An 18,410-nucleotide genomic window follows, 5' to 3' on the forward strand; every position below is an offset into this window, starting at 1 on the left:
ATTTAGGTAGAGTCATTATTGTTTTGGATGAAATACAGGGGCAAAACCTTACTTTGGCTAATATTTATGCACTCAAAGCTGATGATCAGAACTTTTTTTTAATAGATCTTGAGGGGAAGCTACAAGCAGCTGGGATCCTTCATGATATGGTTTTGGGTGGTGACTTCAATCCTTTAATGGATCCAGCCCTTGATCATAGTGATGCAAATGTTTGTAGACCCTTTAGAGTAACATTGACACTTCAGAGGATGTGTAAAAATCTGGGTCTTACAGACATTTTGAGACTTCTGAATCCATCTGGGAGGGACTACACCTTTTTTTTTTCATCAGTTCATAAGATGTACTATAGAATCGATTTTGTATTATATATTTAAGTCACTTATTCCATCTGCCACTGACTGCTCAATTGGAAACATTTTAGTTTCAGATCATGCTTTGGAGTGTTTAGAGATAAAACACAATTAGATGGTGCTTTAATACATCCCTTCGACAGGACCCAGCATTTCAACAAATGTTAAAGACAGAAGTCAACGTTTATGTAGAAACCAACTGGTTCTCAGAATACTCTGTGGGTGTGACATGGGAAAAGTTTCTCATTTGATGTGGATAGGTGGGCTTCAATACATTTGTCTAGGGCAGGCAAGGTCAATGTTATAAAAATTAATTGTATCCCAAAATTAAATTATCTAGTCAGTTTCTCCCCTTAGAAATTCCTTTCTTATTTTTAAACAATTTGATAGAATATCTAAGTGCTTTATTTTGAATGGTAAACAACCTCGGTTGCATTTCCGTAAGTTATATATACCAATTGACATAGGAGGTTTAGGCCTTCCCAAAATTTAGTTTTATTACTATGCTTTTAATCTGAGACACTTGGCCCATTGGTCTCTTCCACCTGAAAGAGCCCCTCCCTGGTACTACATTGAACAAGTAGTCCTTGCCCCAATCTCAGCTTTGCAAAATATTTCTATCAAAATGCCTGGAGATGTAAAAATGCATCCCATTATTTCACACTTACATTCAATATGGACAAAAGGTTTCCTGTACGTTCAATTTTGATCTTTAACTAAATGTTTCTTCAAGCATATGGCTGAACTCCAAATTGTGTTTTAAGTCCCCCTTTTCCTGGATAGAATAGATTGCGAGGGGTGTTCCTACACTTGGTGACCTTTATGAAAATGAGCTTTGAAATCCTTTGAAAATATAATAGCAATTTGGGATTTCTAGGTCCCAATTTTTCAGGTATTTACAGTTGCGCCAATTACTTTGTTTAATTTTTGGTGACAGCCCCCTAAAGCTGCAGACTTCTTCTGTATGGTAATCAAAGCCTTTGGAAAGGGGCATGAAGCATAAGCATATTATTTTTCATTGATTCAGATTCTTGGTGATGGGACCTTTACAGCTCTTAAGGGAAAAAGATTTGAACTTGATATTGGAGGATGGGGAGTAGGAAAGAATAATACAAAAAAAAAGTAAACTATGTTTAGTTGTTGCAAGGGTACGGCCTCAATCAGTTTAAGATTTTGCATAATTTTTACTGGACTCCCTCTAGATGGTTGAGGTTTGGTTTAAAAGACACACCTAACAGCTGCCGATGTCATTTGGAGGATGAAGACGTGCTACGGTAGCCCGTGCTCTGTTGTTCTGCGCCAAGATTCAAGAATTCTGGGCAAGAGTCCAGAATTTTATCTGCAAGGTTTTAGATCCTCAAATTTCATTTTGCCCGAGACTTTGTATATTGGGTGATGGGGCGGTTATTAAACTAGGTGACAAATATAATAAAAGCTGGGTCCAAACTAGCGGAATGATCAGCACACAAACCATTCTTAGAGGATGGAAGTCAATTGCTGCTCCCTCATTTCAAGAATGGTTCACTGAATTGGGTAGGGTGGGGGCATTTGAAATGATGTCATATAAACAGTTTGCCAGATTGCATGCGTGTTAATAACAAAACATTTGAAATTACATTTTTTTTTTATATAAATCTGCAACCAGTGATGGATAAATAGTACTGTGATAAAAGGTGAGTCTTAAGCAGAGCCTTGAAGATAGATATGGAGGAGATGTTGCGGAGTGAATTCCACAGTTTAGGTGCAATTACAAAAGATCTGCCACCAAAAGTGCCAACAACAAAAATATTGAACAAAAAGTGCCTTTAGAATTCAATATATAGTTTACACTGGCATAAATTTCACATGGATACATTTTACAATTGAGTTCATCAAGCTGTCCGAGGGTAACTTGAGATATTCTTACAGTGTGCCTCCCATCTGAACACACGCATCAGGCGGACACTTTTGATGCGTCTCACTGAGGTTGCGTCGCATTTCACTGGTGTTCACCAGTTAGTCTCTAGCCATTAATGGCATGTTTTTTAGAATGCAGTGTCAAGTTAAATGTAGTTTGAAACGTAAAAAAAAAAAAGTTTCAAACTTTCGGTTTGTTGTCTGTACAGCTGCATGTTGCCTGTACAGCTGGAGCGGTGCTTACTGCCCCCTGCTGACTGAGACTCGCAAAACATGAAGGTGGCACACAGGTTATCAGTAAAACCTTATTTTCAAAGAGTACAATAATAACAAAAACATTCAGTAATATAGAAAAACTGCTGTCATGGCAAGAGGAAGTGAAATCATGCAGACTAAACTGAAATAATTTGTATGTTGTGTGTGGGTCTTTTTGTTACCTATTGCAATCGTTATATCCCTACGCAGTGCAAAGCCCACCAGTCTCTGCGACTCTTTGGAGACGATGACAGGGAAGCCATTGTAACTTGTTTCTGTGATTATGGCCTGCAGTTCAGCGAGCGTCATGTCATCCTGCATGAGCACGGCCAGCGGTGGTTCGCTTTGACGTGGACGCATCACTTCCCGTGCCAGTGTGGTGTGCGTGAACTCTTCTTTAGCATCAAGGAACGGGTATCCGTTCAGACGAATATGAGCCTCATAGATACCCTCTCGTCCAAACGCATCGCCCACCCATTTACTAGTCATCACGGCTGCCATCAGAGGAACAATGTATTCTAGCCCGCCGGTCAATTCAAACACGATGACCACTAGAGACACCGTCATACGGGTCACACCACCTACAGAGAATGCAACATTGCAAATAAGTTCACTGTCAAAACAGCAGCGCAACAGATGCAAAGAAAGGATAAGCATGCATTCATACATACCCAGGCAGGCAGCAGCGCCCACCATGGCGTAGAGACCAGGTGTGATGCAGTCAGCGCCCACCTCACACCACTCTCTGAACAGGAACCAGTCGTGGTGATAATACGCCAGCTGCTCTACAGCGATACCCACAATTCGCCCAGCAATTGCACCGATGGCCATACTGGGAATGAACAGACCCGACGGGACCTTGCAGAAAAAAATATCACATCATATCTAATAATTCAGTTACCAACATAACTGAATTTATTTCCATCAAAATATCAGTAATATTGACCACAAGAAATATATATATGGGGTTTAATACAAGTTAAGCTCAATTGACAGCATTTGGGGCATACAACTGATTACCACAAATATTTACTGTCTCATCCCTCAATTTCTTTAAAGAAAATTAAAAATCGAGGTCATAGAGAAGCACTTACAGTGGAAGAGAATGGTGCCAATTTTAGGAGGGTTTAAAAGGAAGAAATGTGAAGCTTAAATTTTATAAAAGCACTTACGTTGATTCTTCTGTTAAAACTCATGTATTATTTGAGCTGTAAACGTGTTTAAATTGTAATTTTTATAGTAATTTTATGGTTTGTTGACATTACATCGTCATGACAATGAATTTGTATAATTGAATATAACTTTACACAGAAAAGGTTAGCATGTTATTTTATCACACTAAATTAATGTTTCTGTACATATTGTTTGTCTTGTGGCTATACCTTTGAACAGTGAGTATTTTAACATAAAACAATTGTCCCCATTCACTTCTTTTTTTAAAGGAGGGGCAAGTCAAAATGTATTTTAGTGGTAATCAATATTCTGCCACAAATTCTGTCTAGTTTAACTTGTATTGAACCCAGATTATTCCTTGAAATTGGCTTGTAGTTTGTGAAACTGCAAATCCTACTATTGAGAAGGCACAGTCCCATGAATACCAATTTGGTCATGAAAACATTGCTTTGTCCCCTTCTAGGATAATACAAATACAGTTTAACAGAAAGCCGGTGTCTCAAGATGCTTTTTAAAGTTCTTTTAATTAGACACTGAACAAATAAAACAAAGACGTTCGTCTAGCGCTGGATGGTTGCAAAAGCATTTGGTGAACAGCCCCTTACAGTAGGCGGAGGTATTTGGACATTGCATCTTGCTCTCTTATAAGCGTTTCTCAGATTAAGCAATGAGGTTTTTTTTAACGCTTTGTCAGGAAAGGAGTAAGAAATGTGTGTCTTGAGATCCTTGTGTTCGGTTCCAGTCTGTTGTGTTCCATCTGTTTGAACAACCCCTGGCTTAGACTCATAGACTGAGCCGCTGCTTCACAGAGTTCAGCCGAATACCGTAATATTGCTACTCTACATTCAACTGTACTGAATAAAAAAACAATGTGGTATTTCACTGTTATGAAGCTTGAGTAGTATACTGTGGCATCAGTGCAAGTGTAACACCATGTGAACTGCCTATTAAAGTGTTTTCCCCATAATTTTTTCCTTTGAAACTGAAACTTTGTATTAATTATTTTATGCACATTAGTTGAAAATGAAATGTTCTTTTTTTAACAGCAGGAATGTTCTTTGTAATAATATAATGGTGCTGTATGGTGTATGTATTAATTGCACCCTCTTGTGGACCGCGGAGACATAGCGCATGTGGAGGCTTCACGCTATTCTTTGCGGCATCCACGCACAACTCACCACGTGCCCCACCAAGAGCGAACCACATTACAGTGACCACGAGGAGATTACCCTATGTGACTCTACCCTCCCTCGCGTCCGGGACAATTTGGTTGCTTAGGGGACCTGGCTGGAGTCACTCAGCATGCCCTGGGATTCGAACTCACGAACTCCAGGTGTGGTAGTCTTAATTTCCCTGTTTAAGTAAGACTACCATAGAAGTTGCTTAGTTTTGCTGACCAAAATACTGTAGGTTGGTTAATTGATAATCAAAATAAATAAACACAAAATGTAAAAAAATTTTTATTAAAAGTATTCTTTTTTTAATAGACCTTTAAAAAACTGAACTTAAACTGTTTCATTGGTAAAACCGATATGTCTGTCTACCTCTAAATATTAGTATAGTGTCAAGCCTAACAGCAACCGGTAACATTTTCCATGCATTATGTATCACAAACAAATAACTATATTTTTTACAGCATTTATGAATATTTGTTAATGTTAGTTAATAAAAACAGTTGTTCCATTGTTAGTTCACAGTGCATTAACTAATGTTAACTAACAAATCTTTTGAATAAAAAAATGTATATGTTGAAATGAACATTAACCAAGATAAATGAATGCTGTAAAAGTACTACTCATTGTTAGTTCATATTAACTAATGTTGTTAACTAATGTTAAAAAATGCAACCCTTTCAGAAACCACTGGATGCTCACCTTCAGGCCGAAAGTGAAGATTGTCATGATGATTTTGAAGATGAGCGCCAGGCTAAGCTGCCACATGGCAGAGTACACGCCGGGCATGGCGGCGGCATCCGAGCCCTCGGGGTAAGCCTGACTGCCGTTCATCTGACTGCGGTACTGGCAGAGCTGCGATGACTCTAGCGGGCCACAGTCAGTAAACAGCTCTTTAATCAGTTCACTGGTGTTCTGCCGAGTGTAAGGGTTCGGGAAAGCTATGATGGCTGTGATGGCCGCCACTGTGATCACCTCCAACACCGGGTACTTACCTGGCATGACACAGATATGTTTGCATTATTCAACTTGTTATACCATATGTATTATGGTATCATTAATATATTACATCGAAATAAACATCATTACTTAAGGGCTGTAGGAATCTTACTTATTACGGTCCAGGGGCATTGCGATTAATTGCGTTAATTTTTTTAACACGTTATTTTTATCAAATTAATCGCACTGAATTAACACGTTAAATCGACAGCCCTAATTTCACGTTATTAATTCGATTAAAAACTGTATTCGATTGACAGACAAATTTAACGGTTATTATAATAATAAATAAAAAATACCCCAAAGAATTTAACATGTAATCAGAAAAATCTAAATATAATTTACATAATCAATATAGTAATTTAGAAAATTAAAAGAGATTACATTAATGTGACAGACAAGTTAGATGAGTAGACCAGTGATTCTCGAGCCATTCTTAGAGGATCACCATCACAGCACATTTTGGAAGTGTACTATATTCAAGGTTATTACTGTTAATGAAAACGATTACTAAGACGAATACTAGCGAAAAATATTTTCGTTAACTAAAATAAAAACTAAACTATAAATGTGCACTACAAAAACAACGAAAACTAAATCATATAGAAAATTACTTTTCGTTTTTCAATCATTGTTGGATGATCAGATTTAAATAATCTATCAAGCCTTATTTCTATTTTTCTCAGTACATGTTTACTAATGTAGTCAAGTTAACAAATGGAACCTTATATTAACATAATATTTAATGTAAAAAATTAACTTGTATATGTTGGAATTAACATTAAGCTAAATAAGTGCTGTGAGTGTTGTTCACTGTTAGTTTATAATAACTAATGTAGTTAAATAATGTTAACAAATGCTGCCTTGTTGTAAATGTCGTGTTACAGATTTGTTGTGGTGTTATAAAGTATGAAAACTACAACTATATTAAGACAAAAGAAAAACTAAAGAGACATATTCAAAAAATAAATAAAAACTATTTACACGGCATTAAAATTAACAAAAAATTGTAATTGATTGACAGACCTATTTAATAGTAATAATAATTATTAGAGGCCATACTAGTTGTCCACTGATACTGTTTTTCAATGGCTGATGCCAATTGTCAAAAAGTGAAACAAACACTTATTTTATGCAATATTTACTCAAATTGTTGATTTCTGAACACTTTCACTTGTCAAGTATTTACCGAAGCGTGTGGATTTGCGGCGATGACACCAGGCGATGTTGGCCCGGATGAAGAATGCCCCCCACAGGCCACCGAAAACCCCCAGCAGAATGAAGGGGAAGAGTTCAAACAGGTACCAGGGCGTGTGATACTCCACATAAAACAGCACCAGCCGACTGTTCCCGAACGGGTTTATGGAGCGCAGCACAAATGCAGCAACAAGAGCAGCAAAGAACGAACGCCACAGAGTCTTCAGAGGGAAGTAGTAACTGACCTGAGAGAGAGAGAGAGAGAGAGAGAGAGAGAGAGAGAGAGAGAGAGAGAGAGAGAGCGAGAGAAAGAGAGATCATCTGTTAAATGTGGTTGCTAAGGTGTTCAAGTAAAAAGAGCCCACTGAAAGCCCAAGTCTCTACGATACTCTGGTAGATGTAGCTTGGGGTAACATACCACAGAAAGTGTAAAACAAATGCCCCACATATTTTAAAGGTGCGGGCAAAAATGCCCTTGTACTGCATTCCTCTGTTATTTTCGCTATTATTTGATAAATAACTCCTATCAGTTTGTACTGTTTGTATTCTACCATAACATCATTTTCTGATATCTTGTGCGCTATTTACAGCTATCTGGGGTTCAATTGGTTTAAACTTTGTACACAGTGAACACACGTACATCTCTCTTCTCTTACATGAAAGAGGGAAACTCACCTCCTCCAGACTGAAGAGTACTCCTCCAATAGGAGCTCCAAAAGCAACCGACACCCCCGCAGCAGATGCCGCAGACAAAACCTGAGTCATACAGAGCCGAAGGAACAAACCGAAGTATTATTTCTTAGTTACCACACGTTGGTGGCTTTAAATTACCATCAATGTCCATGTTTGCTAAGGATGTCTAACCTCACGTTTCTTCGCCTCGTTTTTGCTGTATTTGGGGAAGAGGTAGGAAAAAATGTTGCCACAGCAACAGGCCACATGGACTAGTGGACCTTCCTTCCCAAGGCTGAGACCCGACGCCACAGCCAGTACCAGAGTGATGGTCTTTATTATCAGGGTCCATTTCCCCAGGTACCCTCGAATAATAAAACCACTCAGGATGGTTTTAATCTGATAGACAGAAATGACAGACAATCCGAGACACAAAAATGACAGGGTGCACATTTCAAATGATCAAAATGTTAACAATAACAGTTTTAGGGCAGGATGTGTTTTTGATCAATTAACTTGAGCAATGATCAATGATCCATGAATGAAGCATTTGTAGAACAATCTTTTTTGATAAAACAAAACCTGTGCATAGAGCTTTTGTAAAACTTATATAACTCTTTTTTTATTTATTTTTTTTAAGCATAACAACTGAAACGGCGCCATATCAAAGCAAATACTGAGCTGATTCAGACCTGTCAAACAGCTGAATCCTAAATAAAGGAGTGATCTTAAAGAGACAGTTCACCCAAAAATTTTAATTCTCCCTTTTACTCACCCTCATGTCATGCCAGATGTGTATGACTTTCTTTCTTCTGCTGAACACAAATTAAGATTTTTAGAAGAATATTTCAGCTCTGTAGGCACATAAAGGCAGCCTAAAAGTAACCAATATGACTCCAGTGTTTAAATCATCTAATATAAATCTCCACTTTTACTTTCAGATGTAAAAGTGAAAGTGGAGATTTAGAGTAAAAAAGGACTTAAAATTTGACCTGTTTCTCACCCACACATATCATATCGCTTCTGAAGACATGGATTAAACCACTGGAGTCGTATGGATTATTTCAGTTTCCTTTATGTGATTTTTGGAGCTACAAAAAGGTCTGATCACCATTCTTTTGCATTGTGTGGATCTAGTTGAAATATTCTTCTAAAAATCTACATTTGTGTTTTGTAGATGAAAGAAATTCATTCACATCTGGGATGGCATGAGGGTGGTAAATTATGAGATGGTTTTCATTTTTGGGTGAACTTCTCTCTTTAAGGTGCTTTTTGGCCAGTTAATGTTCCTCCAGAAACAGCCAGGAAACTCACACTTCTTGTTTTACAACTCACGAGTATGAGAGCAAAGGCAGAGGGATTTTAAACTTCAGAAGCAAAAATGGCAAGAGTTGAGAAGAAGTTTGTTTCATTTCTGCGATTCAATGTGAAATGTTACTTTCAATTCAATCGTTTCACAACACTGATACAATGCTTTGTTTACACCATCATTTAAAAGTATTCAAGGAACTCTCCCGGTGGCATTTTACATAATTTATATGCTTTAAAAGTTTTACAAAAAATGTATATGTAGGGAAATGTTGCTATTTATTACTATGGACTTTTATTTTCAATGTAGCGCATTCAATAAAATTGATTACATGATATGACAATTAATCAATCTAATTAATCGCAATTATTCAGATATCAGTATTTGCTGAAAAAAAAATCCCTCAAAGAAAGAATTGAATATGTAATCATAAAAATATAATATACATTATCAATATAGTAATCAAGACAATTCAAAGAGATTACATTAATGTAAAAGTTAGATGACTAGACCAGTGATTCAAGCTATTCCTAGAGGATCACTATCACAGCACATTTTGGAAGTGTACTATATTCAAGGTTATTGTTGTTAACGAAAACTAAGATGAAATCTAGCTTATTTTTTTTTTGTTAACTAAAATAAAAATAAAAATGGTATTTTCACAAAAATTAAAACTAAACTGAAACTTTATATGTGCACTACAAAACGAACGAAAACTAAACAGAATCATATAGAAAATTACATTTGTTGTAATTTTTCAATCATTGCTGAATGATCATATTTTAATAATCTATCAAGTCTTATCTCTATTTCTCAGTTCATGTTTACTAATCTAGTCAACTAATGTTGGAACCTTATTGTAAATGTTGTGTTACAGATTTGTTGTGGTGTTAAAATGTATGAAATCTAAAACTATACTAAGACAAAATAAAAACTTGAAACTAAACTAAAATGTAAAACCAAAACTAAATAAAAAACTATAATAAACCTGCCTGTATCTAACACTGATCTGAACTGGGTGTGCCAAATTAGGGTGACATAAAAAATTTGTAGTGTTAAGTTCAAAGTATACATCGGTCAGACGCGAATGCTAGGCAAATTTAATCATTAGCAGAGTGATCTAGCACTGAACGTGTGCAGCCCGATTTTTCTTACTGTGCGTACTCTGAACAGGCAGAATGTGCATGCGCCTGGAATTATTTGCACTTATTAGTGAGTCCACAAGGTGGCAACACTCACAGATTGCTTTTACAAAAAAGCGTGAGATGTAATCACCGGTAAACAACGGGAGACAAAGGTGAAAACAACAACAGAGGATTGTTCACATCAACTAGAATGTACATTTCCTGAAGAAAATGTGAGTGGTGCTTGGCATGGCAAAACTTGTGAAACAGCATGTTATAACTTGAAAAGAGCAAAAATTATGGTTGTAAATAAATCAACCCAGAAGTCTGTTCGATTTTCTGGTGCAGAAATATGTGATTTGTCGCTCGGTCGCTAGGGTAACCCCATGTGGTTGCTAGGAAGTTTCCATACTGATAATAATGAAGTCTCCTTGCCATCCTGGTTGAAATAAATCAACCCAGAAGTCAGTACGATTTTGTGGTGCAGAAATATGTGATTTGTTACTCGGTTGCTAGGGTACTATGTGTAGTTGCTAGGGAGTGGCTTGGCAGCTGCCAATCATGAAATTCCAAAGGCTGCTTGTCAGTATGAATGATATAAACCAACTCCCATGCCTCTGTGACATTCAGAATGGAAGATATCCCTCTATGGATTTTGGTTGCTAAGGTGCTCGACAATGGTTGCTAGGGAGGGGCTAGGAAGTGTTCAGGTGATTCATGATTGGCTGTTTGCTGCCCCGAGTCAAACTAGACTACCCTTGTGTTTCTATGACACTTCTATCCGGAGATATCCCTTTGATGTCTTTCATTAGAAGTCTATGGGACTTGTTGCTAAGGTGCTTTAAATTGTTGCTAGGGCGTGGCTTGATAGCTTCATAATGATCCTGAGAGACTGATTGGTCGTCTGAGTAAAATGAGCCTGCCCCCTTGTCTCTATGACACTGTGATCCAGAGCTATGTTCAATATTAAACCCCTTTGAAATTTAATTTCATGGGCCGTCCTACACCATTTTAAGTCAATGGGGGCAACTTTGGGCAGCTCCTGCCCCCCAGGGGTGCAACATTTACCCCATATTGAGGTATGCTCTTACAGAGCCTGCCAGCCTCTTCAAATGTGGCAAATCACATGTTTCTGCGAAATCCTTGCTCGGAGCAGTGATGCGTCAAAGTTTGTCGCAATGTTAAGTCTATGGGATTTTTGACGCTTTTTGCCCCTGGGGCAAACACCGTACCCCCGATCGCTTATAAAAGTCATAGCACACGTGTCCTCAATAGGCCGTTCGATTTGACACCTCATTCGTGGGTCTACGCCAAACGGTGCGGGACGAGTTAGGTGCCGAAGTTTTGTACGGAGATATAATAATAAGAAGAAAAATAAGTATGTGAGATTACAATAGTGATGCTTTGCAAGCACCACTAATAACACGTGTGTGAGGAGGTCAGGAGACACCACATGCTAAATGTCTGTGAATGTGCACAGTCAAATGAAGTATAATTTGAAAGATTAGCATTTGACTACATACAGGTGCTAATTGTTCACGTCCAAACCAAAGTACACTTTGGGCTTAGTAGTCAACCAGAAACGGATTAATACACTGGAATAGACAATCCTAAAAAAAAGCGTCTTAAGAATTATATATATTGTTTGTTTCATTTCCATAACATTTAACACAAGCCTATCACTGGCCTGCAGTCACTTTTGGAGCATCTCGTTGCGATTTCGTAACCTCTAACCATAAATGCATTTTTTGGCTGTTGTGTAAACTTAAATGTAGTTTGAAATTTAAAAATGCATCTCAAAGCACCTTCACTCCATCCAGGGGTCTGTTTGTGGCCTTTATTGCTGGAGTTGAGCTTACTGCCCCCTGTTGACTGGGACTCATAAAAACACAGGTGTTACTTCACGTGTGCTTCATTGCTAGAAAGATTCCTTATTCTAGCTCAGCATTCATTCCCTTCAATTCAATTGTAGAATTACCTCAGGTATTCCTGACCCACAGGCATAGGGGGCGAACACTTTCACTAGAGACACAGCCAGGAAGGCAAAGGACAGCGCCCAGAACGTGAACATGAAGTAGTTCATTATATAAGAACCAGGACCCTAAAGGAGACAGACAACAATGAGTAAATAAAACTAAACTCCAACAACATGTTACATTTCATCTGGTGTACAGAAAGATGATGTTCTGACCTCTGCCTGACCCAGGATGAGTTCAGCCCATGTCTTCCACTGAGGGCACTTGTCTCTCTCGGCAAAGGTGGTCTCGTTGGAGCCCCAGCAGCACTGCTCATGGTTAAACCACATGGCACTGAGACACACCCCCTCCTTTAGATCATTCAACCAGTCTGCGGTGATGTCTATAACACCTGCTAATGCTCCTAAGGGGACAAGGGAAAAAACAAATTAGACGATATGAGGCCTTTAAACAAATCAGTGTACCACTAATCACATAAGTGGAACACCAAAAGTCTTTCCAAACACTCCCCATCTTCCATGGGTAGGACAATAAGATAGTCCTGCCCCAAAATCACACTATTGGTTGAGCCATTTAGATTCTCTTCACATTCTTTACACATTTCTTCATTTTCCGACTTGGTCCAAAAGTTGCTGAATTATGTGACACTGACCAACACAGTATTGGAACAGCCAGAATTGGGGTCATAGATGCACACAGGGTCAAGGTGGCACAGGTGACTTGGGCTTTGTTCACACTGCACACAATTCACTATATGGACCACACAGCATTTTTAGTCAGATTAGATGTTATATTGTAAATCCAACACTGTGGGAGCACATGCAATCAGACAAAGCAAGTAAAATTGGGGCAAGAGAGCCAGCCTACGAGAAAGGCTAAAATCTATCCCAAACAAACCAGCCCTGCCCAACCAGTTATCAACAAAATGGACAAAATCAGACTACAAGGCCAATTCACACCAAGTCCGTTTTTGTCAGTGTTCTTTCCGGTCGAGCTTTTGAATGTGAATGACGGATTCCCATGGCACTATTCACAACAGGTACGAGACATTGTCCGCTGAAAATCCAAAGTAGTTTTTTACGGAGAGCAGGAAACATTTTTTTTTTCTTCAGAATGCTGACTGACCAATGAGATTAAAGCCAATCAGTTTACCAAGCAGACAGGATAGCAGACATTTGGCAAGAACAGTGGAGTATGTATACATAACTACACATTGCTCTCCAGATCTATAATATTTGATGAAGTACAGGCCATTTTTAATACCAAGGGAGTGTACTGCCTTATCACTGCAATGCACATACCCCTACAAGTGTGCTGGTCAACTTCCCACTGTCCCAACCACTATCGTTCCTGGGCCCAAAGAGTCTGCAGTGAAATGACTTAACGAGTTCCACCCAATTGCATTATCCCATCATTATGAAGACTTATATTATCACACATCAGAGCCATCTTTCCCAGGGATCTAGACAGCCACCAGTTACGCTGACTTGCTTGCACTCCAATCAGCCTTGAACAGAGCATTCAAGATGCTTGAGATTTCTTAAACAATAATCCCACTATTACTGAGGTGAGATTCTCACCCCGACTAGCAACGTCAGCAAAGACTCAACCCACCCAGGGCACAGTCTGTTTGTCCCCCTGCCATCTGGGAAGAGGTACAGAGCAATCGAATCCCACACAAACAGACTGAAACACAGCTTCTTTTCCAGGGCTGATGCCACCATTATTATTTTTTTTATGAAAATTGTATTTACTGTGTGCAGATTTCATTAGTTTTTTATTAGTCACAAGACCTATAAAAGTAAGCTGCTTTACAATTATTTCTTTAAAGCATTCAAGTTTGTAATGAAAAGAAGTGTAAAACAAAACCAAGTTGTTAACTTGAATAAGCATGTGTGTTGCAGGATTACCGCATGATTCACTCAAAACAAAAGAACGCCTGAGGACAGGATTTAGTCATTAATATTCTTCAGAAAGCAGACTGATTAAACTAGCATAACTGCTCTGCAACTGTTCTAAACAATCTTCTGCAGATTAGTTTTACTCAATTAATTTTTCTGCCAACCCTACCGAAGTGAAAGCTTACAACGTGCATTCATGTGCCGTGTGTGTGTGTGTTTACCTGAAGCGAGTCCTGTTAGCGTAACCACAAGCCACCCTGACCAGGCGTCGTACAGACTCTTGGTGAACTCCCATGCTGATTCCTTCTTTTTACTGTTTATCTACAAGGACCAAAAAATTTGTAAATGCACAAATATGCTTATATAAAAAATAAGTTTTGATTTGTTATACAAGATCACTATATATTAATAATCGTAACACTACACATAGACTGATAATTAATTTGACCTATATATTGTTTTATCGATATTCATAGTTCTTAATACGTTAGTGGTTCCTTAATTAAGCAAGCAACTCACTAAGATTTGGTATGAAGCCAAACAAGCAGTTGATAATGAGTTACCTTGCGATGTCGTTCTCTGTCTTTGCATTTCTCCCTGACCCAATCGATGGTGTGGAAGTCGTCGTAGGTGCCCACACCTGGTATGGGCTCCTCTAGCAGATCCAGCAGGTGAGTGGAAATACTGGCCCCTCCTCCACCCCCACCATTAGACATGGCGTAGTTCGACCCTAAACAGAGAAAGAGAAGAAGGTTAATGAATTGCTAAATGATGTGCAAGTGGTGCTTAAAGGGGTCATGGCATGAGGAATAACATTTTTCTTGATCTTTTGTCACATAAGAGGTCATTGAACTATAAAAACATATTGCAAATTTCAGAACTTAAAACTACCTAATTAATAGAAAAGAGCATATGTTAATAGCTTTGACCATTATCACGCATGTCATGCCGCTTTTAAAAGATGCAATGTCAAGTTAGAACAGCTGTGCTGTTTCTTGCTGCTTTAAAGGGTGTCCTGTACCGTTTTTGCACCCATCTGTGCCATTTTTCATTGTTGGTCTTTTGTAAACATGCACTAGATGGACGTCTTTGATCGTATTGATGCATTTCCCACGATGTGCGCCACATTTTAAGAACGTAACTTTTAAAAATGCTGCTGCGGGCATGACTGGGAGAAACACAAACCGCTCTGTGAAATGGTTTGGAAACCGATGAGAGATGTTGCTCCTGTGAAGACCATCATCTCGTTGAACATAACATAACCATGGATTGTATTACGTTAGTGTTTTCAGAACATTTCAGCATGTTTCAGAAATCTATGTTTTCGTCTCAAATCAGCATGGATTGCTTGTGAACCAGTCAATACATGGTTCAAGCTTTGCAATGGAACTGTTATTGAACAAATAATATTAAAGACAGGGCAGTTAAAAACTTTATTGGACCTGACGGAAAACCGTAAATACAGATTAATTCACAAATATATCATGACTGCTTTACAGTTAAGGTGCCACTGTGCTTAATGTATTCAGATGCAATGTATTGGATATACATTTTGCGTAAACCCTGAAATGTAATTTTTGAATGTTGTGGAGATTGTTCATTTTCTTCTGATTTAGTTTCAAATATGGCTGAATTGGAGGGGCTGCAAAACGTTAGCCAATCATAACAAAGGACGTTTACACTGAAGTCATAAAGGGTCAGAGAGCTTAAACTGAGCATTTCAGACAGAGGGCCAGAGACAGGATGGAATTTGTTTTTATATTAATAAATTATGACCGTTTTGGTGCAAAAAAAAAACCTTTACTAATATTATAAGTGGACCTAAATGGATAATAAAATAATAATTAAAATAAAAGAAGAAGGAAAAAAAAAAAAAAAAAGAGGTTGTCATAATCCCTTTAACCCAAACACTAAATATTGAACTTATTAACTTCTACCATATCACTTGTGCTATGAACCTGAATGATATCTCAAATCGCTCGGCATGTTGAGGAGAGGTTTTAACTTTGTCTAAACAACAGACTTGCATTCACAGAGAGACCAGAATAGGGCTGGGCAATAAAACAATCTTGATTTTATTGAGAAAAAGATTACAAAAAAATAAATAGATAATCATGTAAACTTAAGTAATTCCCAGTATTTAGCCTATGTTCTACATCTAAACAATCAGGTATGTGTTGCTAAAAACACAAAGTTATACACAAAACTAGCTAACTGAACTGTCATGAAATCAGCTGGTTATCAAGTATTAGCTTGATAGGAGCTACCTAGCCATGCTGTCATGTAAACAGTAAAGAAGCCAGGTAGCCGCTATTTATCTAGTCACACACCATATGTAATGGAATAAATCCTCAACGGAGTATCCTTTTTAAACTTCAAAAGGTAGCTTACCCTGTGGAGTTTATATTAATCAACATAAATGGAAGGGATTGTATATTATGATAAATATTAAATGACAATATTTTTGGACATTTCACCTAGATCTAGACCAGAATATCATAGAAACTTGGGAGTGTGCTGTTTTGAATAGGTGGAAGTAAGCAAGCACCCAGAACATTCTAGAATCATGGTGGTAATTTTGCACGCAAGCAACACAATTTATATTTCAGAATCTTACAGGAGGAATGGTGATGGCTGAAGATGGTAGAAATACATAACATGTACACACATTATTGTGTATGCAAGCATTTACAAAGTCTAGACTCTAAATTGCATGTTCAAGGATCACTACTACCACCATGTTGTCGGTCACGCTGACTCACTAAATAAAAGGTAGAGATCCGAGTCATCTGGGTGACAGATTGGACGTGTGTTCTGTTCCGAAAACAGTGAGGGCGAGTCACTCGCATGTAACTGAAGCACAAGAGCTAATAATCAGCTAATCAGCTTTCCAAACATATCCATGCTCGAGGTCAGCCAGACGTGGGTCGACACATGAGGCACTTACAGCTCTTCACTGTCATACACTAGAGCTTAAGTCTGGGAAAGAGCATGGATGTGGCTCTTTCCCAGAATCAGAATGAGCTTTATTGCAAAGTGTGGTCACATCCACAAAGAATTTTACTTTTGGTGATAAGGGAAACAAGTGCACACATAACATTACATTGAGACACAGAATATAAAACAAGATAAGAGTATAAATAAACATCCAAAAAAAAATAATAGGACAAATAACATAGAATGGCATACGTACATGTGCAAGTGGTAATATATGTGCAAGGACTTACGATACGATATAATATATATATATTTATTTATTTTTTTTGGAATGCCCATTTCCCAGTGCACTCTATGTCCTCGTGGTGGAGTAGTGAATCCAGGTGGCGGACGACGAATCTCAGTTGCCTCCGTGTCTGAGATCGTCAATCCGCGCATCTTATCAAGTGTCTTGTTGAGCACGTTACCGCAGAGACATAAGTGCGTGTGGAGACATAGCGTGTGGCAATTTGGTTGCTTAGGAGGCTTGGCTGGAGTCACTCAGCATGCCCTGGATTCGAACTCGCAACTCCAGGAGTGGTAGTCAACATGCAAGTGGTAAAAACACAAAAACGGAGCAGAAATCCATACAAATAAAACAAGTTGCAGATTATATGAATGCAAACTTATCTTCTCAACTATATATACTGTTTATAAAACCTCCGACTAATGGGTTATAAGCTGTCTTCCTTTTCTTTGGATTTCAATCTTGTTTCTGAACAGTAATCTACAGAGAAATTCTGTGATTTGGTGAATAAAAACAGCCATTTGGCTCCTTAATGTTTCAGTTTAGGAGCCAATGGCTGACAGACAGAGTCTGCGCTTAAATTACCGCCATGTTAATTTGACACATTTTAAATATAATTAATAATACAAATACTCTTAAAAAAGAGGATATCTGGAGCAGATGTTTCATTTCACCTCCGGCTACTTCCCTCTCTCACCTGCGGCGCGGGTAGGAAAATGTCCTCTCGCTAGACAGGTAAACTCAGCAAAATAGTTATGAAATCACTTTGGTGGTGGTGCAGGAAGAGGATTATCAAGACGTTGGCTTGCAAGTCGCTATCAATGTTTTCACGTTTGACTTCTTTAAATCTGTGCATGCTTGTAAGTTATTTTCCCACTGAGCTGGCTTTTTTTTTATCCTATAGTTATTATAATTTTACATCAAATCAAAATCAAAATAAACCACTTTGTCACAACATCATAACCATAAGTGTACAGATGGTGAAAAACTTAGTGGATGCTCCACAACAATGCAGTACAATTGGACATATGCTTGTACACTCCACATAATACAAATACAATATGTATAATATACAATACAATATAATATACATTATACAGTGCACGAGGACTAAATCGTAACGGTTTTTGGTTAACATTCTTTACTGAACAGCTGTCATTTTA

General features: G+C 38.1%; 1 protein-coding gene across 7 annotated transcripts in view; it reads right to left on the minus strand.

Annotated features, from left to right (window-relative positions):
* LOC127647866 (H(+)/Cl(-) exchange transporter 3-like) overlaps positions 1 to 18,410 on the minus strand; it is a 79,341-nt gene that overhangs the window by 13,685 nt on the left and 47,246 nt on the right. For all 7 annotated transcript variants that reach the window (XM_052132493.1, XM_052132417.1, XM_052132710.1 and 4 more), the window contains 10 exons: positions 14,588 to 14,754; positions 14,246 to 14,345; positions 12,339 to 12,526; positions 12,126 to 12,248; positions 7,907 to 8,113; positions 7,718 to 7,798; positions 7,035 to 7,287; positions 5,549 to 5,841; positions 3,173 to 3,359; positions 2,684 to 3,082 (listed from right to left, as the gene is read on the minus strand). In XM_052132493.1, the coding sequence (XP_051988453.1) occupies positions 2,684 to 3,082; positions 3,173 to 3,359; positions 5,549 to 5,841; positions 7,035 to 7,287; positions 7,718 to 7,798; positions 7,907 to 8,113; positions 12,126 to 12,248; positions 12,339 to 12,526; positions 14,246 to 14,345; positions 14,588 to 14,754 (1,998 nt within the window). The remainder of the gene's footprint in view (positions 1 to 2,683; positions 3,083 to 3,172; positions 3,360 to 5,548; positions 5,842 to 7,034; positions 7,288 to 7,717; positions 7,799 to 7,906; positions 8,114 to 12,125; positions 12,249 to 12,338; positions 12,527 to 14,245; positions 14,346 to 14,587; positions 14,755 to 18,410) is intronic.

Source organism: Xyrauchen texanus, chromosome 1, assembly GCF_025860055.1.
Source record: "Xyrauchen texanus isolate HMW12.3.18 chromosome 1, RBS_HiC_50CHRs, whole genome shotgun sequence".
Taxonomy (NCBI): domain Eukaryota; kingdom Metazoa; phylum Chordata; class Actinopteri; order Cypriniformes; family Catostomidae; genus Xyrauchen; species Xyrauchen texanus.